This window comes from Oncorhynchus gorbuscha, linkage group LG17 (assembly GCF_021184085.1).
Source record: "Oncorhynchus gorbuscha isolate QuinsamMale2020 ecotype Even-year linkage group LG17, OgorEven_v1.0, whole genome shotgun sequence".
Lineage (NCBI taxonomy): Eukaryota > Metazoa > Chordata > Actinopteri > Salmoniformes > Salmonidae > Oncorhynchus > Oncorhynchus gorbuscha.
In genome coordinates, this window is record NC_060189.1 from 17162856 (window position 1) to 17187711 (window position 24856).

A 24856-nucleotide genomic window follows, 5' to 3' on the forward strand; every position below is an offset into this window, starting at 1 on the left:
GTGGGCCTATGGAAAAATAAACTGTTCCGCTTACTCCATCTTCCTCTAACAGGGCTCTCACGTCACTCAGAGAGCATATTTTCCTTACTAAACGTTACATGTCAACAAGGATCATGAGGCAAATTGAACATACATATTGTCAAAGAGTGTTCAAGTGAGTAGGCCTACAGTTATTGGTGAAACTAAAAGAATCATGCAGCTCCACAGCCAAAGCACTGTGGACTTGTTGCTGTAACACTACGGAGTCTAGCTCAATGTTTAGCTTATCTTGGTTTACAGGGAGCGTGTGTGGAGAGCTTCAAGTTCCTCAGTGTTCATATCACTAAGGACCTATCATGGTGCAAACACACCCACACAGTCATGAAGAAGACACGACAACGCCTCTTCCCCCCTCAGGAGGCTGAAAAGATTTGGCCTTTGTCCTCAGATCCTCTAAATGTTCTACAGCTGCATCATTGTGAGTATTTTGACTGGCTGCATCACCAGTGATATGGCAGCTGCTTGACATCCGACTGTAAGGCGCTACAGAGGGTAGTGCATACCAGAGGAGGCTGGTGGGGGGAGCTATAGGAGGACAGGCTCATTGTAATGACTGGAATGTAATAAGTGGAACAGTATCAAACATACAGTACCATTCAAAATTTTGGACCAACCTAGTCATTCAAGGGATTTTCTTTATTTTTAGTCTTGTCTACATTGTAGAATAATAGTGAAGACATCAGAACTATGAAATAACACATATGGAATCATGTTTTAGCCAAAAAAGTGTTAAACAAATCAACATATATTTTATACTTGAGGTTCTTCAAAGTAGCCACATTTTGCCTTGTGGAATTGAAGATTAGTGGGAGTGGAGTGGCTGGGCAGGGGATAGGATGATGGTCAAAGATAAAACATTTTTTTAAATAAAACATAACAAAAAATGAGTTTGAATGACACTGATGGGTAGTGTTGTTACAGCTAATGCCAATTTGTCTGAGACTGATGCCGTGCTGGTGTTTGTACACATGCATATACACACACACTCATTCAAATGCACACATGTGCACATACACGGACACACACATGTAAATAGTGTCACACAAACATATCCAGTTGGCCTTGCTGTTATGATTTTTGTTGTCCTTGATGTCTTTGTTTTTTTACATTGTTGTTTTCTGTTTTCCTTTGTCTTTCTCTTTAGTTTATTTTGTTGGTTGTTGGTGAATCGGGGGGGGGGGATCTTTGGGGTGGGGAATGTATTTTTTCTCCATATTTTTTCTGGGGGTGGAATGTGGGGGGTATCTTGGAGGGCTGGTGACCTGGCGGTTGGGAGCTTGGGCCGATAATAAGAAGAGACTTGCTTTGGCCGGAAAAAATACGAGCAATGGACATTAGACGAGTGGAAGTCTGTCCTTTGGTCTGATGAGTCCAAATTTGAGATTTTTGCTTCCAGCCGCCGTGTCTTTGTGAGACGCAGAGTAGGTGAATGGATCATCTCCGCATGTGTGATTCCCACCGTGAAGCATGGAGGAGGAGGTGGAATTGTGTAGGGGTGCTTTGCTGGTGACACTGTTGGTGATTTATTTAGAATTCAAGGCAAACTTAACAAGCCGGGCAGATGCCATACCATCTGGTTTGCGCTTAGTGGGACTATCATTTGTTTTTCAACAGGACAATGTCCCAACACACCTCCAGGGTGTGTAAGGTCTATTTGACCAAGAATGAGAGTGATAGAGTGCTGCATCAGATGACCTGGCCTCCACAATCACTGACCTCAACCCATTTGAGATGGTTTGGGATGAGTTGGACCGCAGAGTGAAGGAAAAGCAGCCAACAAGTGCTCAGCATATGTGGGAAGTCCTTAAAGACTGTTGGAAAAACATCCCAGGTGAAGCTGGTTGAGAGAATGCCAAGAGTGTGCAAGGCTGTCATCAAGGCAAAGGGTGGCTACTTTGAAGAACCTAAAATATAAAATATATTTTGATTTGTTAAACACTTTTTTGGTTAAAACATGATTCCATATGTGTTATTTCATATTTCTGATGTCTTCACTATTATTCTACAATGTAGAAAATATTACAAATAAAGAAAAACAATTGAATGAGTAGGTGTGTCCAAACTTTTGACTGGTACTGTATGTAAATCATGTTTAACTCCAACCCATTTCTCCCACCAACCTCCTCTGGTGCTTAAGAACTTGTCCATCCCTGGGGCTGAGCTCCCTGCCATCCAGGACCTCTATACCAGGCGGTGTCAGAGGAAGGCCCTAAAAATGTCAAAGACTCAAGCCACCCAAGTCATAGACTGTCCTCTCTGCTACCGCACCAGAGCGCCGAGTCTGGGACCAAAAGTCTCCTGAATAGGGTCAACCTCCAAGTCACAAAACTGCTGAACAGTTAATCAAATGGCTACCCGGACTATTTGCATTGACCTCCTTTCCATTGATTTGACTCTCTTGCACTGGACTTGACCCACCCATCCACCCACGCACACAAACACAAACACACACAGACACAAACACACACAGACACAAACACACACTACATACGCTCACACACACACACACACACACACACACACACACACACACACACACACACACACACACACACACACACACACACACACACACACACACACACACACACACACACACACACACACACACACACACACACACACACACACACACACACACACACACACACACACACACAAAACTTACACTCACATGCATACTGATGTCAAAGATACACACACACACACACACACACACACACACACACACACACACACACACACACACACACACACACACACACACACACACACACACACACACACACACACACACACACACACACACACACACACACACACACAAAACTTACACTCACATGCATACTGATGTCAAAGATACACACACACACACACACACACACACACACACACACACACACACACACACACACACACACACACACACACACACACACACACACACACACACACACACACACACACACACACACACACACACAGCCTTTCACACTCTTCACATACCCCGCTGCTACTCTATGAACTCAATGCATTGATGGGAAAGGGCTCGCAGGTAAGAATTTCACAATAAAGTCTACACTTGTTGTATTCGTTAAAAAGTAAGAGAAATTAGCTAAAAAAGGAAATAGTAACAATAAAATAAGAATAACGAGGCTATATACAGGCTATATACAGGGAATACCAGTACAGAGTCACTGTTTAGGGGTATGAGATAGTTTAGGTAATGTGTACATGTAGTACGTAGGGGTGAAGTGACTAGGCAGTCGGTATATATCATAGATGGGAAAGGGCTCGCAGGTAAGAATTTCACAATAAAGTCTACACTTGTTGTATTCGTCGCATGTGACGAATAGAATTTGATTTGATCCGACTTGATTTGTGTGTGAGAGATTGTGCTGAGGCCTGGAAGTGTGGGGTCTGCGTGGGAAACCGGATGGATTCGGAAGCTGTGGGGTCAACCCTCAAGGGGAAGAATACTGAGATCTCTTGCTTGAATAACCCCAAAGCTTCTATGACCTCGTACTCACACAGTTCAATGAGAACTCAACTGACCCGCCATTTTGTAGAAAAAGAGGAAGAAGGTTAGCTGCTAAGGTACACAATAGTACATTTTGGTAGACAGAAGCTGCTAAGGTACACAATAGTACATTTTGGTAGACAGAAGCTGCTACGGTACACAATAGTACATTTTGGTAGACAGAAGCTGCTAAGGTACACAATAGTACATTTTGGTAGACAGAAGCTGCTAAGGTACACAATAGTACATTTTGGTAGACAGAAGGTTCTCTTTGGTAAAAGAGAAATTGGTCATCAAATATAATGAATTAAAATGCCTTTATTTGTTCAATGGAAACAAAGTGAAATGATTTCCGCCATTTTACTCTGACTGTACACCCACACATGTGTTGTGAAACAGAAGGAGATAGACATTACTCCTGACCGACAATGACAAAATACTGAGAAGAACCCAAGGCCTGTGCAGTAATCTCTGTTTTTGACCATCTAATGACATTTCTAACTATGCAACCTGACAAAATGCCAGCCTAAAACTCAATCAGAGCTCCACAGAACAAAAACAAAAACAACAGCAACAGAAACCACAACAAACCACAACAGGATATGTGGATTTAGATAAGATATCAGTAGGGCCCTGAGTACCTCCTGACCATGTGAAGAAACTCAGAGCCCTGGTTAGGCTATAGCCTAAAGATCACATATGGGGGAAAGGTGTGATAGACTAGTGTCCTTCAAGGGGGTGTACTTGTACATCAAGTTGCCTCACGCTACAGTAATAGGAGATAGGCTCCTGGTTCCTATGAGCCGTTCCGGCTGGCACAAGCCAAGACTACCTACTTCTAGATCAAATCAGATGGTCAGAAAAATACTTCTTGCATTAGTCATCATTACCATGAACCATATTCCAGTAACACTAGACCCATTGACCGAGAGCTAACCCTTAAAGGAGCTGTACAGACTTCTGTCAGGTCATACAGTGGAGGGAGCTTTACTAGGGGCCAAGCGAAAGAGGTACTATCTCCCAGGTTATAAAGGCAGTGTGAGAGGGGCCGGGGGGGACAATCCCCCAGGATATGGGTTCAGGGTGAGCGGGGCCAGGAGGGGGGACGACAATCCCCCAGGATATGGGTGCAGGGTGAGAGGGGCCGGGGGGGGAAGAGGGACAATCCCCCAGGAAATGGGTACAGGGTGAGAGGGGTCAGGGGGAGGAAGAGGGACAATCCCCAGGATATGGGTGCAGGGTGAGAGGGGCCAGGGGAGGAAGAGGGACAATCCCCCAGGATATGGGTGCAGGGTGAGAGGGGCCAGGGGGAGGAAGAGGGACAATCCCCAGGATATGGGTGCAGGGTGAGAGTGGCCGGGGGGAGAGGGACAATCCCCCAGGATGTGGGTGCAGGGTGAGATGGGCTTGGGGGAGGAAGAGGGACAATCCCCCAGGATATGGGTGAAGGGTGAGAGGGGCCAGGGGGAAGAGGGACAATCCCCCAGGATGTGGGTGCAGGGTGAGATGGGCCAGGGGGGGAGAGGGACAATCCCCCAGGATATGGGTGCAGGGTGATAGGGGCCATGGGGGGAAGAGGGACAATCCCCCAGGATATGGGTGCAGGGTGAGAAGGGCAGGGGGGAGGAAGAGGGACAATCCCCCAGGGTATGGGTGCAGGGTGAGAGGGGCAGGGGGGAGGAAGAGGGACAATCCCCCAGGATATGGGTGCAGGGTGAGAAGGGCAGGGGGGAGGAAGAGGGACAATCCCCCAGGATATGGGTGCAGGGTGAGAGGGGCAGGGCTGAAGGGCTGGATCAGTGTGCTGGCCTCAGATTAACTCTGGTGAAAAGGGACAGGGCATTCTAATTAAAACTAACTAAGTCACAGGAGTCACCCACACTACAGCATGCAGAGAGGAGAGGGATGTCTGTGTGTGTATATGTGTGGGTATGTGTGTGTGACTGACACATACCCAGCTTTCCCGTCCTCCTCTACAGTAGTTGACGAGCTAGCATCAGAAACGTTGTTTGTCTGACATGTTTGAGGTGACTAAGCAGAACTGTGACCATCATATTATCTACAAAAAAATTACTTTACAAAACAGATGGTACCGATGGTAGTTTTGGACATGCTATGCATGCATTCTACAGTATTTTAAATATAAGTATCTACTATACACACACCAAAGTAGGCCCTGACCTCATTAGTCTGTCTCAAGTTATTCTCATGAATGTATCCATCATCCCTTATGAGTAAAGACAAAGAAGTGATCCACAGAACAACCAACCAAAAACGGCAGCCTGGTGAGCTGCAGGTCTGAGTTATCTAACCCAGGGCCAAGTAGAGGAGGAGAGGAGAAGGCTCATTGAGGGGAATGCAGGGGGTATATGAGACTCAGTAGGTGGGGAGACTAGAGAGCCAGACATTTCAGGCATATGTACCGTATGTGAATGTAAACACAGACATAGCTGCCTGTCACCACAACTGACAGGCGCTGGGGTTATAATAGGCAGTGACTCACAAACACAAGGACTAAACCATACTGCAGCGACCCAAGGCTATGTGCTGCCTGCCTGCTGCTCAAGCCTACCTCTGTTCTCCTCATTGCCTCCAGGTCACCTCGCGCATACAGATAAATTCACAGGATTAGATAATGGGGTTCTTTTTTTTGTCTTACTTCATTTCCTGTACCACACTGACACACTTTTTTCTGTTCTGACTAAGCCGTCTGGCAATGTCCAGTTTACAGCCACAGAGTGTGTTTGTGTTCTGTTTCCAGACACAAGCCCGAGACAGGGTTAGCCATGCTTTATCATCAGCCGACAAGGCGAAGAGTGAAACTTGAACTACAACCTTTTGCCTATTGAGCCTGTCTGAGCAAAATGTCACTGTTTCAATGTTTCAATGAAACACTTTTTCAATGAAACCAGTCCATCTGTGACTTGACATCCAGAAGAGAATAACATTGACATAAAGGCATAACAACTCACAGATATTTGAGGTTTTCCAGGTCTTCAAAAGCTCCTCTGGGGATCCGTCTGATGTGGTTGTTGTTGAGGAGGCTGTAAAGTCAAGAGAATGGCCATTAAATAAAGATCTCCCAGTGGACTATCAGACTTACACAAAATGAATCTGTGCAGACTCGTAGATACTAATTTAAAGTGGTCCATGCTGGCATATTGCTGTGTCATGATCTAATGCTAGGCCAATGCCAGTCTAAACACAGTTCAACTTTCAGAGTACATAGTATATGTGAGATTCTTCATCCTTGCCACACTACACTGTAGCTGTTCTATGAAGCATTTGGTTTGATTCCTACACACGGTCACAAGTTGTTTTACATTTCTAATGGCTTTCAGGTCCATGGGGTATAATCTGGACAAAGATCAACAATGTCTGTCATAGATTTTCTGCAACATAGCAAAATCTTGAGTTGGTGATCCCTTAACTCAATGCCACGTAAAAAAACTGCCATTAATGCAAAGAAATACGTTTTGGAAAATAATATGATATGTATAAGCAGAACATTACTTGGGCCAAACATGCCTCCTAAGTCCCCACCTTGCTCTTTTTTCTGAAAACATTTGGCCTTTCTACTTTCCGACATGGAACCCAAAATGGTTCTACCTGGAATCTATAGGGTTCTACTTGGAAGTTAAAAGGGTTTTCCTAGGGGACAGCCAAAGAACCCCTTTGGAACCCTTTTTTCTAAGTGTAGGTACAGTCTGTCAGAGGCCAAGCAGAAAAAGACAGGCAGCAGGCCCCTAGCTGCAGTCTTTCCTTCACATATGAGCCAGACATCTATTTCTATCTGCCTGAGACACTAATATTGAACTGTCTCCCAGCAGGCTTCAGAGACTATGCTATTCTTCAGTCTGTAAGACAGAGTTTAAAGCCGTGAAATATGGAACTCCACAGGCTACATGGCTAGCAGGTGGTCTGCTACTGTAGGAACATCTCAGCTGAGCTTTCTCTGCTCTGACATTACCTTCCCTACCCTTCATATTCAGAGGCACTAGGCTCATTGGCTGATTCCTGACACATGGCTGGCTGTAGACTAGCATGCTGGCAGGGCTGACACATGGCTGGCTGTAGACTAGCATGCTGGCAGGGCTGACACATGGCTGGCTGTAGATTAGCAGGCTGGCAGGGCTGACACATGGCTGGCTGTAGACTAGCAGGCTGCCAGGGCTGACACATGGCTGGCTGTAGACTAGCAGGCTGGCAGGGCTGACACATGGCTGACTGTAGACTAGCAGGCTGGCAGGGCTGACACATGGCTGGCTGTAGACTAGCAGGCTGGCAGGGCTGACACATGGCTGGCTGTAGACTAGCAGGCTGGCAGGGCTGACACATGGCTGGCTGTAGACTAGCAGAGCTGGCACATGGCTGGCTGTAGACTAGCAGGCTGGCAGGGCTGACACATGGCTGGCTGTAGACTAGCAGGCTGGCAGGGCTGACACATGGCTGGCTGTAGACTAGCATGCTGGCAGGGCTGACACATGGCTGGCTGTAGACTAGCATGCTGGCAGGGTTGACACATGGCTGGCTGTAGACTAGCAGGCTGGCAGGGTTGACACATGGCTGGCTGTAGACTAGCAGGCTGGCAGGGTTGACACATGGCTGGCTGTAGACTAGCATGCTGGCAGGGCTGACATATGGCTGGCTGTAGACTAGCAGGCTGGCAGGGCTGACACATGGCTGACTGTAGACTAGCATGCTGGCAGGGTTGACACATGGCTGGCTGTAGACTAGCAGGCTGGCAGGGCTGACACATGGCTGGCTGTAGACTAGCAGGCTGGCAGGGTTGACACATGGCTGGCTGTAGACTAGCATGCTGGCAGGGCTGACACATGATAGATGGCTGGGAGATTGAAGGGGAACAATACATTCCTACCAGATTATGAGGTAACCTACATGTGTGAAACCACAGCAGAATAGAAAGCGAGAATTTGCCCCTCAGTGTCCGTGTTTGTGGACTGACTGACTGACTGACTGTATACAGGATTGCAGGACTTTCCAGGGGAAACTAATGCTGTGACGTGTTTCCGAGTCTTGGGACAAAAGATAGACAAAAAGAACTGGGTGCTTCTGGGAAGAGATGGGGCTAACAGGAGTAGTCGACTCCTAATGAGTGCCGATTGCATTAGTGTATATTTGAACGCTCAGTTTAAACACATTTGCAGTGAGTTCTCCAGGACCAATTAAATTACAATCTCTTCAATTGCAGAGTATGTAGGGGAAAGACTGAGGAGGGAGGAAGGAGGAAGAAGGGAGGAGAGGAGGAAGGAGGAAGAAGGGAGGAGAGGAGGAAGAAGGGGAGGGAGGAAGGAGGAAGAAGGGATGAGGGAGGAAGAAGGGAGGAGAGGAGGAAGGAGGAAGAAGGGAGGAGAGGAGGAAGGAGGAAGAAGGGAGGAGAGGAGGAAGGAGGAAGAAGGGAGGAGAGGAGGAAGGAAGGAAGAAGGGAGGAGAGGAGGAAGGAGGAAGAAGGGAGGAGAGGAGGGAGACTTACAGTGTGTTCAGGTTCTTTAGCCGTCTGAAGGAGCCAGGCTGCAAGTCCTTGATTTTGTTGAACCTCAGGTCTCTATGGAGGGAAAAACAGGAAGAACACAGTCATTAACAACACCGGGGCAATCGAGTCTGTCAAACCAATCATTACCATGACACATATTAATGTCTATGAGGAAACAGGCTTGTACAATGTGTACAGTACACCGTACACACACAGAATGTATCCAAATCACTTAGGAATCACTTAGGAATCACTTTTCATTATAAAGGACGAATAATAGCCACATTATTCATATCACAGGAATGCCATTTATCAAAAGCTTTAACCAGTGGCACATCGGATAGGTTTACTTAACATTTCCCAAAAGATAACAATTAAGAGAGATGAGGGAGTTTAGTAGCTTATCACTTTACTTGAACCTCTCACTGTAAAGGCTTAGAGACGATATCATGTCATGCCATTAACCACTCACACCCATTATGACAAATGACAGCATGATAGGCCTATAACACCTAACTAAAATACTGTGAAATTAGAACTAGACGCACGTCATCTAATTCAGTGAAATGTGAACATTTCTAAACAATGAAGTTACGCTTGTGGAACTTAGCCTCTAAGTCATTTGACCTTCAACAAAGAGCAGATAGCCTCGCTGTAAAGGCCAACACCAAGACCATAACAACCACAGTCCACAAGCCTCTGACTCAACGTGGCTTGCTGAGAGAACTAGGAGACATAGTCCAGCCACACTAACAATGTCAAGACAAGACAGTGTTGGAGTTACAACACAGATAGGCTTTATCTCAATGGTTAGGAGAGGGAATCCTAGATCAACCACCCTGCTACCCAGATTCAACTATAATTAATAGAATTCACTCTCATCAGCTACTCTGGGCTGACCTTAACATTCCCTGACTGACTCCAGGTCACAATACGCCCCCAAGCTCCGCTAACAGAGAGATACCAGTTAGACTTTGGCCAGACACTGTCAAGTGATTCCAATGATGATTCCTGTAAGTGTTGCTGAGTGGGTAACTGGGAGTAAAGTCAAGGGTTTGGGATAGAATACGCTGATAAAGGATTTGAAGAATTCAAACTGTATTTCTTCGACACCAGTAAAGATGTGTGTTCCATGTCTATTCTCTTTCACCTGTGTTGACGTGGTGTTCTCTATGACAGACTACTTTTCAGCGCTGTGAATTCCATCTGGAACATGGGTTCTTATTCACTTTCTGGTCTGTATTTGCTTTGTATTAATGTTGCCTAGTTACCACATGCACAACAGTCACTGAGGGCCAAATCATAAAAACTGGACATTCCAGAATGTCTTACTTTCTCATGTTTCTGTGAAAATGTCAGCCAAAAAACAAAGCCACCTGATTTCATAGCCCATGAAATGTTTATTGTTCACTCACTCTGTAAAATCCCTGCATGTGGATCCAACTACAGATCCCAGCCTTTCATATACTCACATCCCTTCATATAGGAGCTTCAACAAAGGCTGAGTGCACCACTGGTTAGAGCAGGAAGAGCAGGAAGCCAGCTGAGCACCATTCACTGTCTGTATCAATATCAGAAACACTGCTCTGATATTCTACCATCTACAGGCCCCAACCTCAACAGAAGTCAAGTTACATAACGTGAGAATTTAGTGGCAACTTATTTCTGTGTATATCCTGTTATTTTAGTCATATTTCAAACTACATAGAATAAGAAATGCAAGCATAACGGACCACATCAAACTCAAAGCAATAAAATGACAAAGGGACACATTTCAACAGCTGTAGTCTCCTTCCTGACAAAATACAACAGCTGTAGTCTCCTTCCTGACAAAATACAACAGCTGTAGTCTCCTTCCTGACAAAATACAACAGCTGTAGTCTCCTTCCTGACAAAATACAACAGCTGTAGTCTCCTTCCTGACAAAATACAAACAGCTGTAGTCTCCTTCCTGACAAAATACAACAGCTGTAGTCTCCTTCCTGACAAAATACAACAGCTGTAGTCTCCTTCCTGACAAAATACAACAGCTGTAGTCTCCTTCCTGACAAAATACAACAGCTGTAGTCTCCTTCCTGACAAAATACAACAGCTGTAGTCTCCTTCCTGACAAAATACAACAGCTGTAGTCTCCTTCCTGACAAAATACACCAGCTGTAGTCTCCTTCCTGACAAAATACAACAGCTGTAGTCTCCTTCCTGACAAAATACAACAGCTGTAGTCTCCTTCCTGACAAAATACAACAGCTGTAGCTCCTTCCTGACAAAATCCTTCCTGACAAAATACAATAGCTGTAGTCTCCTTCCTGACAAAATACACCAGCTGTAGTCTCCTTCCTGACAAAATACAACAGCTGTAGTCTCCTTCCTGACAAAATACAACAGCTGTAGTCTCCTTCCTGACAAAATACAACAGCTGTAGTCTCCTTCCTGACAAAATACAACAGCTGTAGTCTCCTTCCTGACAAAATACAACAGCTGTAGTCTCCTTCCTGACAAAATACAACAGCTGTAGTCTCCTTCCTGACAAAATACAACAGCTGTAGTCTCCTTCCTGACAAAATACAACAGATGCAGTAGAAACTGAGGGTGAAAAATATTTTTGTCCATTCTATGAATTCACACTGTAGCAACAAATCTGGTGTTTATAGATGGAAGATAACTGTTGGTGAAGCTGTGTGCCCTGAAGGGGAGACCCATCTCTTCATTCAAAGACTCATGGAAATTCTTACTGACAGTTGTCCTGCTTTGCGTGGTGTGTTGTTGTCTCTACCTTCCTGCCCTTTGTGCTGTTGTCTGTGCCCAATAATGTTCGTACCATGTTGTTCTGCTGCCATGTTGTGTTGCTACCATGTTGTTGTCATGATGTGTTGATACCATGCTGTGTTTTCATGTGTTGCTGCCATGCTATGTTGTTGTCTTAGGTCTCTCTTTATGTAGTGTTGTGGTGTCTCTCTTGATGTGATGTGTGCTTTGTCCTATATTTGTCATTTTTAATCCCAGCTCCCGTCCCCACAGGAGGCCTTTTTGCCTTCTGGTAGGCTGTCATTGTAAATAAGAATTTGTTCTTAATTGCCTAGTTAAATAAAGTTTCATTAAAATAAAATAAATAAATCCCGGGACTCAGGGAGTGAAGAGCTTTGCCAAGGCATGCTGGAACAGGGGCTGCCCCCACTCCTCCAGGCCCAGGGAAGAAGGGGGAAGAAGGGAGAAGAAGGGGAATCTCCTTCCCCTTCTTCCCTGGGCCTGGGGGCTGGAAAAAGTCACAGGGGGCTCTGGGGACTGGAAAAAGTTAGAAGAATAAGACACTAGAACCAGATGAAGGAAGGCTGCTGAAAATGGCTGTTGGTCTCAGATACATCAGGATCAGGTAGGTCTAATATCCCACAGAACTAGCCTTTCACCAGACTACACCCACATATCACGATCAGGTAGGTCTAATATCCCACAGAACTAGCCTTTCACCAGACTACACCCACATATCACCATCAGGTAGGTCTAATTATCCCACAGAACTAGCCTTTCACCAGACTACACCCACATATCACCATCAGGTAGGTCTAATATCCCACAGAACTAGCCTTTCACCAGACTACACCCACATATCACGATCAGGTAGGTCTAATATCCCACAGAACTAGCCTTTCACCAGACTACACCCACATATCACCATCAGGTAGGTCTAATATCCCACAGAACTAGCCTTTCACCAGACTACACCCACATATCACCATCAGGTAGGTCTAATATCCCACAGAACTAGCCTTTCACCAGACTACACCCACATATCACGATCAGGTAGGTCTAATATCCCACAGAACTAGCCTTTCACCAGACTACACCCACATATCACCATCAGGTAGGTCTAATATCCCACAGAACTAGCCTTTCACCAGACTACACCCACATATCACGATCAGGTAGGTCTAATTATCCCACAGAACTATCCTTTCACCAGACTACACCCACATATCACCATCAGGTAGGTCTAATATCCCACAGAACTAGCCTTTCACCAGACTACACCCACATATCACCATCAGGTAGGTCTAATATCCCACAGAACTAGCCTTTCACCAGACTACACCCACATATCACCATCAGGTAGGTCTAATTATCCCACAGAACTATCCTTTCACCAGACTACACCCACATATCACCATCAGGTAGGTCTAATATCCCACAGAACTAGCCTTTCACCAGACTACACCCACATATCACCATCAGGTAGGTCTAATATCCCACAGAACTAGCCTTTCACCAGACTACACCCACATATCACCATCAGGTAGGTCTAATTATCCCACAGAACTATCCTTTCACCAGACTACACCCACATATCACCATCAGGTAGGTCTAATGTCCCACAGAACTAGCCTTTCACCAGACTACACCCACATATCACCATCAGGTAGGTCTAATTATCCCACAGAACTATCCTTTCACCAGACTACACCCACATATCACCATCAGGTAGGTCTAATATCCCACAGAACTAGCCTTTCACCAGACTACACCCACATATCACCATCAGGTAGGTCTAATTATCCCACAGAACTATCCTTTCACCAGACTACACCCACATATCACCATCAGGTAGGTCTAATATCCAACAGAACTAGCCTTTCACCAGACTACACCCACATATCACCATCAGGTAGGTCTAATATCCCACAGAACTAGCCTTTCACCAGACTACACCCACATATCACCATCAGGTAGGTCTAATATCCCACAGAACTAGCCTTTCACCAGACTACACCCACATATCACCATCAGGTAGGTCTAATATCCCACAGAACTAGCCTTTCACCAGACTACACCCACATATCACCATCAGGTAGGTCTAATATCCCACAGAACTAGCCTTTCACCAGACTACACCAACTATTGATTGTGTTGGATGAATGATGCCTTTGTTAACAACAATATGGTATTGTGATCGCAGCGGTAAATTAGTTTACCATGTCAGATAGAGGAGGGCAATTCCACAGTAACAGAGTAATACTGAGATTACAATTCTCACTTTAAAATGTATGCCAAACCAAAACCAATGATTAGGGGACAGGGGGATACCTAGTCAGTTGTACAACTGAATGATTTCAACTGACTTCCACATTTAACCCATCCTTCCTCCCTTTTCTCCAAGTAGTCTCGGATATGTGAAAGCTATACAGTGCTTGGGGCAGTGAGGAGGAAGTTGAACTTGTCACATAAGCGGGACATTTTGTCCCATCTCTCGTCAGTGATGATTTGTCATCGACAGATGAAACATTCCTTCAGATTCCTACCACACTGTTGAGGATTCAGAGATGTAGTGCTACTGACTGAGGCCTTATGGAGTGGAATAGGCCATCCTAATCCTCCTGTAGAACACACACAGAGACCACAGCACTTGAACTCAAGTGGATATAAAACTTGGCTCAGCACCTGTAGCCCTTAAGAGCACATGTGAAAGAATGATGGCGTGTGGTACATGTTAGAACTGTGATATCTTTAACCCCCTTCGGCGTGTAGTACATGTTAGAACGGTGATATCTTTAACCCCCTTCGGCATGTAGTACATGTTAGAACTGTGATATCTTTAACCCCCTTTTGGCGTGTAGTACATGTTAGAACTGTGATATCTTTAATCCCCTTCGGCGTGTAGTACATGTTAGAACTGTGATATCTTTAATCCCCTTCGGCGTGTAGTACATGTTAGAACTGTGATATCTTTAACCCCCTTCGGCGTGTAGTACATGTTAGAACGGTGATATCTTTAACCCCCTTCGGCGTGTAGTACATGTTAGAACTGTGATATCTTTAACCCCCTTTTGGCGTGTAGTACATGTTAGAACTGTGATATCTTTAACCCCCTTCAGCGTGTAGTACATGTTAGAACTGTTATATCTTTAACCCCCTTCGGCGTGTAGTACATGTTAGAACTGTGATATCTTTAACCCCCTTCAGCGTGTAGTACATGTTAGAACTGTGATATCTTTAACCCCCTTCAGCGTGTAGTACATGTTAGAACTGTGATATCTTTAACCCCCTTCGGCGTGTAGTACATGTTAGAACTGTGATATCTTTAACCCCCTTTGCGTGTAGTACATGTTAGAACTGTGATATCTTTAACCCCCTTCAGCGTGTAGTACATGTTAGAACTGTGATATCTTTAACCCCCTTCAGCGTGTAGTACATGTTAGAACTGTGATATCTTTAACCCCCTTCAGCATGTAGTACATGTTAGAACTGTGATATCTTTAACCCCCTTTGCGTGTAGTACATGTTAGAACTGTGATATCTTTAACCCCCTTCGGTGTGTAGTACATGTTAGAACTGTGATATCTTTAACCCCCTTCAGCGTGTAGTACATGTTAGAACTGTGATATCTTTGTCAAGGTTTCTTAGTGACTAAGGACTTTGATCAGTCATACATTAATGTTAAAAGCTATTAATTTACTATATCTGCCTTACCCTAAAAACAGAGTTTCCCACAAAGAAGCACATCTCTTTGAGACTTGGAATTTCAAAATACAAATTCTGAGATCATGTATGCCTTGCTGCATTGAGTCAACACACTCTTGGAGAGGAATGGAGACAAGAGATGACACAATGTACATGGCGACAACACTTGGAAACAGGATGCTGCTCAGTGCTCTTGCTTCTTGTTGGTTGGCTGCCAATTCAGACTCAGCCATTCCACAGTGGAAATGAGCAAATGGCCGATAAGAGCCCTGGGCTTGATAACAAGGGACGGCCGTGATTACAACCAGCGCCAGGCAGACAGCAGCTTTCCCGCTCAAAACCCATCTTCTCTGTCAGTATGGAAAGGCCTCGCTATGGGTGGGGTAGAACGTCAGGCATCATGGCTGCATGAATACAGTTCCACTTAGCAAGGTCGTTGGCAATCCACACGCAAAAGTAAACTTGCAAAAAGGCTCTGTAGCCTGTGCAACGCAAACCCTAATCCGTGAGGCACTAAGGGAGTGGCTGGGACATCGCCAGCTTCAGTTCCAGCTCTAGCATCTGAGTGCCATGTGTGGACCCCTCCCTCTCCTCCCTCTCTCTCTCTCTCCCTCTCCTCCCTCTTTGTCTCTCTCTCTCTCTGTCTCTCCCTCTCTCTCTCTCTCTCTCTCTCTCTCTCTCTCTCTCTCTCTCTCTCTCTCTCTCTCTCTCTCTCTCTCTCTCTCTCTCTCTCTCTCTCTCTCTCTCTCTCTCTCTCTCTCTCTCTCTCTCTCTCTCTCTCTCTCTCTCTCTCTCTCTCTCTCTCTCTCTCTCTCTCTCTCTCTCTGTCTCTCTCTCCTCCCTCTCTCTCTGTCTCTCTCTCTCTCTCTCTCTCTCCTTCCTCCCTCTCCCTCTCCCTCCCTCCCCTCTCTCTCTCCCTCTCCCTCTCCCTCCCCTCTCGCTCTCTCCTTCCCTCTCCCTCTCCCTCTCCCTCCCTCTCTCTCTCTCTCTCTCTCTCTCTCTCTCTCTCTCTCTCTCTCTCTCTCTCTCTCACTCACTCACTCACTCACTCACTCACTCACTCACTCACTCACTCACTCACTCACTCACTCACTCACTCACTCACTCACTCACTCACTCTCAATTCAATTTCAATTAAGGTAAGGGCTTTACTGGCATGTGAAACACATGTCAACATGGCCAAAGCAAGTGAAGAAGATAATAAAAAAGTTAAATAAACAATACAAATTAACAGTAAACATTACACTCACAAAAGGTCCAAAAGAATAAAGACGTTTCAAATGTCATATTATTTACAAATAGTTAAAGTACAAAAGAGAAAATAAATAAATATAAATATGGGTTGTATTTACAACAGGTCACAAATATTGCTGCTGTGATTGCACACTGTGGTATTTCACCCAATAGATATGGGAGTTTATAAAAATTGGGTTTTTTTCGAATTCTTTGTGGATCTGTGTAATCTGAGGGAAATATGTGTCTCTAGTATGGTCATACATCTGGCAGGAGGTTAGAAAGTGCAGCTCAGTTTTCACCTCATTTTGTGGGCAGCATGCACATAGCCTGTCTTCTCTTGAGAGCCAGGTCTACGGCAGACTTACTCAATAGCAAGGCTATGCTCACTGAGCCTTAAGTGTGGGTCAGTCACAGTGGTCAGGTATTCTGCCACTGTGTACTCTCTGTTTAGGGGCAAATAGCATTCTAGTTTGCTCAGTTTTTTGTTAATTCTTTCCAATGTGACAAGTAATTATCTTTCTGTTTTCTCATGCTTTGGTTGGGTCTAATTGTGCTGCTGTCCTGGGGCTCTGTGGGGTATGTTTGTGTTTGTGAACAGAGCCCTAGGACCAGCTTGCTTAGGGGACTCTTCTCCAGGTTCATCTCTCTGTAGGTGATAGCTTTGTTATGGAAGGTTTGGGAATCGCTTCCTTTTAGGTGGTTATAGAATTTAACGGCTCTTTTCTGGATTTTGATAATTAGTGGGTATCGGCCTAATTCTGCTCTGCATGCATTATATGGTGTTCTACGTTGTACACAGAGGATATGTTTTGCAGAATTCTGCATGCAAAGTCTCAATTTGGTGTTTGCCCCATTTTGTGAATTCTTGGTTGGTGAACAGACCCCAGACCTCACAACCATATAGGGCAACAGGTTCTATAACTGATTCAAGTATTTTTAGCCAGATCCTAATTGGTATGTCAAATTTTATGTTCCCTTTGACGGCGTAGAAGGCCCTTCTCGCCTTCTTGCCATGTCTCTCAGATACTTCACAGCTTTGTGGAAGTTACCTGTGGTGCTGATGTTTAGCCCAAGTTATGTGTAGTTTTTTGTGTACTCTAGGGCAATGGTGTCTAGATGTAATTTATATTCGTGGTCCTGGCAACTGGATCCCACCTGAAAGGGGTGGGATCCCCTGGGCTCGGGGTTCTTCATTTGCCTGTCCTGCTGTGATGTCGAGGCTATGGTCAGGGTCTGGGGTGGACTGTTCTGCTGTGGTGTTCAAGACTTTGGTCAGGGTCTGGAGTGGGCTGTTCTGGTGGCTACTCTGCGGGGGTGGCTAGCTCTCTAATGGGTTGTTCTCTGTCACACGTCATCGTTCTCACGCTCTCCTCCAGCACTCTGATCCTCTCCTCTAGTTCTCTGTTCTGCTCCTGCTCCTGCTCTTCTCCTGTTGATGTTGTCTCACCACAGTCCATAGTGCAGATATGTCTCTCCACCTCCATCTCTCCAGGTCTGGTTGAGGGAGTGTTGTTGAGCTGGACTATTTTTTTGTGCTGACTGGAGTGTGTTCACCTGCTGTTCCAGCTCCACCTGCCGTACCTCCAGCTGGGTGAATTTATCCTTCATTTCAATGAGTACTCTGTGCTGGGAGGTTGACTTTCCGCTTGTGAGGTTGTATAATGAAGAGGTCTGGTCTGACAAGCTCAGGGGGAGGGTATCTTTCTCAAGAGAGCTTATCCAGCTAAGATATCTCTTTGATTATGCTAAAGTCCAGCTGAAACTGTTTGGGGTTGCCCAGCACCATTAATGTTCCAGACTTGTACAGGTTGACATTGGCTGACTCAGTCCTCATTGTCTAATATCCTGAGTTTCCACCCATTGCTAACACCCCCCCCCCCCCCTTAACAGAGGGGTAGTGTGTTAGTAAAGCACTGCGCCATGCCAGGGGATGGTCTGTGTGGAAGATTAAGTTATGTTCCAATTTCTATAATAGTCAGCAAAATGTGTCTTTTGATATTTCATAAGGAGCTTCTTGTTGTATTCATTTTGTGCCATATCATGTTTTACATGCAGAGGGTACTGTATTGTAATGACCCCTGAACAGCGGGAGAGGGCTTCCAAGGCCTCTGCATTTGGTGGGGTAGGCTGTGAAATGCTCCTGCCATTGATGGGCTCAAGGGCTTTAATACCTCTCACCTCACACCTCAGTGCTAATTGAAGTTGCAGTCAGATATGTTCTTTCCTTGCAAGCTTGGAAGGCTCAACTTAGCATTCCGTCCTTATAAAGTAAAATGTATCATTGTAATGTACTTTTCTTCATGGCTTTAAAAGTAGCTTCAGACTAAACATTACTCACTCAGTTCCAGGTTGGATGGTGTTTTCAGGTTTCTGTTTGTTAGCTTGGAAATAAGAATCTTTGGTAGTAAAAATCCTTTGAAAATCAGGTTGTAGGTTTGGAGATTTGATTTGGAGTGAAGGTTATGTTGTGGAGGGTTGTATCCTGTATACAGAACCAGTGTAAAGTTTGGAGACACCTAGTCATTCAAGGGTTTGTCACGTTCTGACCTTAGTTCCTTTGAATTGTCTTTGTTTTAGTATGGTCAGGGCGTGAGTTGGGTGGGTTGTCTATGTTCTGTTTTCTATGTTGTGTTTGGCCTGGTATGGTTCTCAATCAGAGGCAGGTGTCGTTAGTTGTCTCTGATTGAGAATCATACTTAGGTAGCCTTTTCTCACTTGTGTTTGGTGGGTGTTTATTTTCTGTGTCTGTGTGTTCCGCACGGAACTGCGTCGGTTGGTTGTTTCACGTGTCGTTTATTGTTTTGTTTCAGTGTTTGCTCTGTTTTAATAAAGAGCATGAACACGTACCACGCTGCACATTGCTCCAATCCTTACTACTCCTCCTCGTCTGAGGAGGAGGAAGACAGCCGTTACAGGGTTTTTCCTTATTTTTCCTATTTTTTTCATTGTAGAATAATAGTGAAGACATCACAACTATGAAATAACACATTGTCACGGTTTTCCTCCTCTTCGTCTGAAGAAGAGAGGCGAGAAGGATCGGAGGACCAATATGCGGCGTGGTATGTGTCCATGGTTTTAATAGGAAAACTCAAACATGAACACAACTACAAAACAAGAAAACGTGAAAACCGAAACAGTCCTAACTGGTGCAGAAAACACAAAGACAGGAAACAATCACCCACAAAATACCCAAAGAATATGACCACCTAAATATGGTTCCCAATCAGAGACAAAGATAAACCCTTGCCTCTGATTGAGAACCACTCAAGGCAACCATAGACGTACCTAGACAACTAAACTGAACACACCCCCATTAATCTAATAAACCCCTAGACACAACAAAACACAATAAATCACCCATGTCACACCCTGGCCTAACCAAAATAATAAAGAAAACAAAGATAACTAAGGCCAGGGCGTGACACATGGAATCATGTAGTAACCAAAAATATGTTTTAAAGTAGCCACCCTTTGCCTTGATGACAGCTTTGCACAATCTTGGCATTCTCTCAACCAGCTTCATGAGGTAGTCACCTGGAATGCATTTAAATTAAGGTGTGCCTTGTTTAAAGTTAATTTGTGGAATTTATTTCCTATTTATGAGTTTGAGCCAATCAGTTGTGTTGTGACAAGGTACGGGTGGTATAGACAATAGACCATATTATGGCAAGAACAGCTCAAATAAGCAAAGAGAAATGACTGTCAATCATTACTTTAAGACATGAAAGTCAGTCAATCCTGAAAATGTCAAGAACTTTCAACGTTTCTTCAAGTGCAGTCACAAAAAGTGCTATGATAAAACTGGCTCTCATTAGGACCATCACAGGAAAGGAAGACTGCTGAATGATAAGTTCATTAGAGTTACCAGCCTCAGAAATTGCAGCCCAAATAAATGCATCACAGAGTTTATGTAACAGACACATCTCAACTAGAGGTCGACCGATCAATCGGAATGGCTGATTAATTAGGACCGATTTCAAGGTTTCATAACAATTGGAAATCAGTATTTTTGGACACCGATTTGGGTGATTTAAAAAAAAATAATTTTTTACACTTTTATTTATCCTTGATATAACTAGGCAAGTCAGTTAAGAACACATTCTTATTTTCAATGACGGCATAGGAACGGTGGGTTAACTGCCTTGTTCATGGGCAGAATGACAGATTTTTACCTTGTCAGCTCGGGGATTCAATCTTGCAAACTTACAGTTAACTAGTCCAACACTCTAACCACCTGATTACATTGCACTCCACAAGGAGACTGCCTGTTACGCGAATGCAGTAAGAAGCCAAGGTAAGTTGCTAGCTAGCATTAAACTTATCTTATAAAAAACAATCAATCAATCATAATCACTAGTTAACTACACATGTTTGATGATATTACTAGTTTATCTAGCGTGTCCTGCATTGCATATAATCGATGCGGTGCGTATTCGCGAAAAAGGACTGTCTTGCTCCAAAGTGTACCCAACCATAAACATCAATGCCTTTCTTAAAATCATTACACAAGTATATCTTTTTAAACCTGCATATTTAGTAAATATTGCCTGCTAACCTGGCTCGTTGGGAACTCTGTGAAGACTATTTCTTCCTAACAAAGACAGCCAACTTTGCCAGACGGGGGATGATTTAACCAAAGCGCATTTGCGAAAAAAGCACAATCATTGCACGACTGTACCTAACCATAAACATCAATGCCTTTCTTAAAATCAACACACAGTATATAGTATTTAGTATATATTGTTAAATCCAAGTTAGCAGGCAATATTAACCAGGTGAAATTGTGTCACTTCTCTTGCATTCATTGCACGCAGAGTCAGTGTATATGCAACAGTTTGGGCCGCCTAATTTGCCTGAATTTTACATACTTATGACAACATTGAAGGTTGTGCAATGTAACAGGAATATTTAGACTTATGGATGCCACCCGTTAGATAAAATACGGAACGGTTCCACTGAAAGAATAAACGTTTTGTTTTCGAGATGATAGTCTCCAGATTCGATCATATTAATGACCTAAGGCTTGTATTTCTGTGTGTTATCATGTTATAACTAAGTCTATGATTTGATAGAGCAGTCTGACTGAGCGATGGTAGGCACCAGCAGGCTCGTGAGCATTCATTCAAACAGCACTTTTGTGCGTTTTCCAGCAGCTGTTTATGACTTCAAGCCTATCAACTCCCTAGATTAGGCTGGTGTAACCGATTTGAAATGGCTAGCTAGTTAGCGGGGTGCGCGTGAATAGCGTTTCAATAGTCACTCGCTCTGAGACTTGGAGTGGTTGTTCCCCTTGCTCTGCATGGGTAATGCTGCATCGAGGGAGGCTGTTGTCGATGTGTTTTACTCTCTTCTCCAACACTTTGTTTTTGCATTATTTAAACCAAATTGAACATGTTTCATTTTATTTGAGACTAAATTGATTTTATTGATGTATTATATTAAGTTAAAATAAGTGTTCATTCAGTATTGTTGTAATTGTCATTATCACAAATATATATATATTTTTAAATTGTCCGATTAATCGGTATCAGCTTTTTTTGGTCCTCCAATAATAGGTATCGTATCGGCGTTGAAAAATCATAATCGGTCGACCTCTAATCTCAACATCATCTTTTCAGAGGAGACTGCGGGAATAAGGCCTTCAAAGTTGAATTTCTGCAAAGAAACCAATACTAAAGGACACCAATAGGAAGAAGATAATTGCTTGGGCCAAGAAACACAAGCAATGGTCATTTGACGAGTGGAAATCTGTCATTTGGTCTGATGAGTCCAAATGTGAGATTTTTGGTTCCAACCGCCATGTCTTTGTGAGACGCAGAGTAGGTGAACGGATGATCTCCGCATGTGTAGTTCCCACCGTGAAGCATGGAGGAGGTGTGATGGTGTGGGGGTGCTTTTCTGGTGACACTGTATGTGATTTATTTAGAATTCAAGGCACACTTAACCAGCCTGGCTACCCCAGCATAATGCAGCGATACGCAATCCCATCTGGTTTGTGCTTAGTGGGACTATCATTTGTTTTTCAACAGGCTGTGTAAGGGCTATTTGACCAAGAAGGTAAGTGATGGAGTGCTGCATCAAATGACCTGGCCTCCACAATCACCGACCTCAACCCAATTGAGATGTTTTGAGATGAGTTGGACCGCAGAGTGAAGGAAAAGCAGCCAACAAGTGCTCAGCATATGTGGGAACTCCTTCAAGACTGATGGAAACACATTCCAGGTGAAGCTGGTTGAGAGAATGCCAAGAGTGTGCAAAGCTGTCATCAAGGCGAAGGGTGGCTACTTTGAAGAATCTAAAATATTTATATTGTAAATATATATTTTGATGTGTTTAACACTTTTTTGGTTTCTACATTATTCCATGTGATTTCATAGTTTAGATTAATTCACTATTATTCTACAATGTAGAAAATAGTCCAAATAAAGAAAAACTCTTGAATGAGTAGGTGTGTCCAAACGTTTGACTGGTACTGTATGTCCTTGCAGAAAATCCAAGTCTCTCTCTCTGCCCCACCTCCAAAGACCTCTCACATACACCTCTCTCTCTCTCTCTCTTTCTCTCTCTCTCTCTCTCTCTCTCTCTCTCTCTCTCTCTCTCTCTCTCTCTCTCTCTCTCTCTCTCTCTCTCTCTCTCTCTCTCTCTCTCTCTCTCTCTCTTTCTCTCTCTCTCTCTCTCTCTCTCTCTCTCTCTCTCTCTCTCTCTCTCTCTCTCTCTCTCTCTCTCTCTCTCTCTCTCTCTCTCTCACTCTCTCAGTCAGGGGATTGTTTAGCTTTCTGACACATGCCCAACTTGGACAGCCAAGGACTCTCTCTGGGCGTGCATGACTCATACATTGTTAAACAAGAACATGGCAGTCTCCCCACCTCGAAGAACAAGGCCATCTCAATCTCCAAACATGGTTGGAGCTTTTCTTCAATACGTCTCTGTCTGTATCCTGCAGTGTAGAATCCCACAGAGCCTGAAGGAGTTGGACAGAGCACCGACAGGACCTGAGGGCCATTGCCAATGCAACAGTCTGGACTGCTTCTCAGACATTCAATAGAGAAAGCTTTCACAGGCAGTGTAGCAGCACAGAAGGATACAGGAGACGTGACTGCGATCATAATCAGGGATGACATTTGAAATAAAGGGATTCCCCATTCACTTTTCTGTATAGGGTATTGTGTCTTCTTCTCTGACATCCTTTAATGTCTTCATCCAGGAATCTATTTTACCAACAGTCACAAAGTTCTTATCAAGCAATATAAAGGTTCATGATGAGGGCATAAAAAAGCAATCCACTTCAGCACCAGATTTCCCTCCAATGAGGGTCACAGGGAGAATCTAACTTTTAGGAGACATCCTTGGTGGAACAATGCTGTAACTAATAACGCTATGACAATGTTCTTTTTAGGGAAATGCTGCAAAAATACTTGAACAACATTAGAATTCAGCAGTCACGCTGCCCCCCCCCTCTCCACCCCCTATAGGACAGCCACAGGAAGAGAGAGGCCAGTAGGGTTCCTTTCAACAACTATCTTCGGCACAATCTCCCTGTGCAAATGAGCAAAGCGTTGCGGATTTCTGGCTTTGCATTCCATAATGCTGCAGAGACTAAACGCCTCACAAAGCCTGACTGCAGCAAATTCCACACAATGGAGCTCCTCTTTTCTCTCTGTCCCTGACTGTCTGTCCCGCTCTCTAACTCACTCATTCAGGCCCCTGCTGTAGGCCATCAGTACGTTTCATGCACTCTAATAATTCAACGTGAAACTGATTATGGCAGTAGGCGGAGTAGGACATTAGACATGTAAACACCTTACTCTGCTTATCTTAATCAGCGTAAGGTCATAATCGAAGTAAGCATATGTCAATTAAAGCACCTGTTCTTTTTAACAATCTTTTGAATTATTATGACGTCATCACCTTAATCTGAGATCCAGCTGTGTATTTGATCTGTGTGTGTGCTAGCAACAGCAGCGAGAGCTTCTCTCTTTTGTCCAAAAAACTGAATGTATGCATCTTTGAAAATGTTTTCATATACAAACTTTACGTACAAATACATGACAAAGTACAGGTATTTATATTTATGTTAAACATTTATTATAATAAAATAAATAAAATAAGAGCCATAT

General features: G+C 44.2%; 1 protein-coding gene across 1 annotated transcript in view; it reads right to left on the reverse strand.

Annotated features, from left to right (window-relative positions):
• The window catches only part of LOC124001192 (peroxidasin-like), a 90658-nt gene that overhangs the window by 59619 nt on the left and 6183 nt on the right, over positions 1-24856 (reverse strand). The window contains 2 exon segments of the mRNA XM_046307801.1: positions 6532-6603; positions 9054-9125. Of these exon segments, the coding sequence (XP_046163757.1) occupies positions 6532-6603; positions 9054-9125 (144 nt within the window).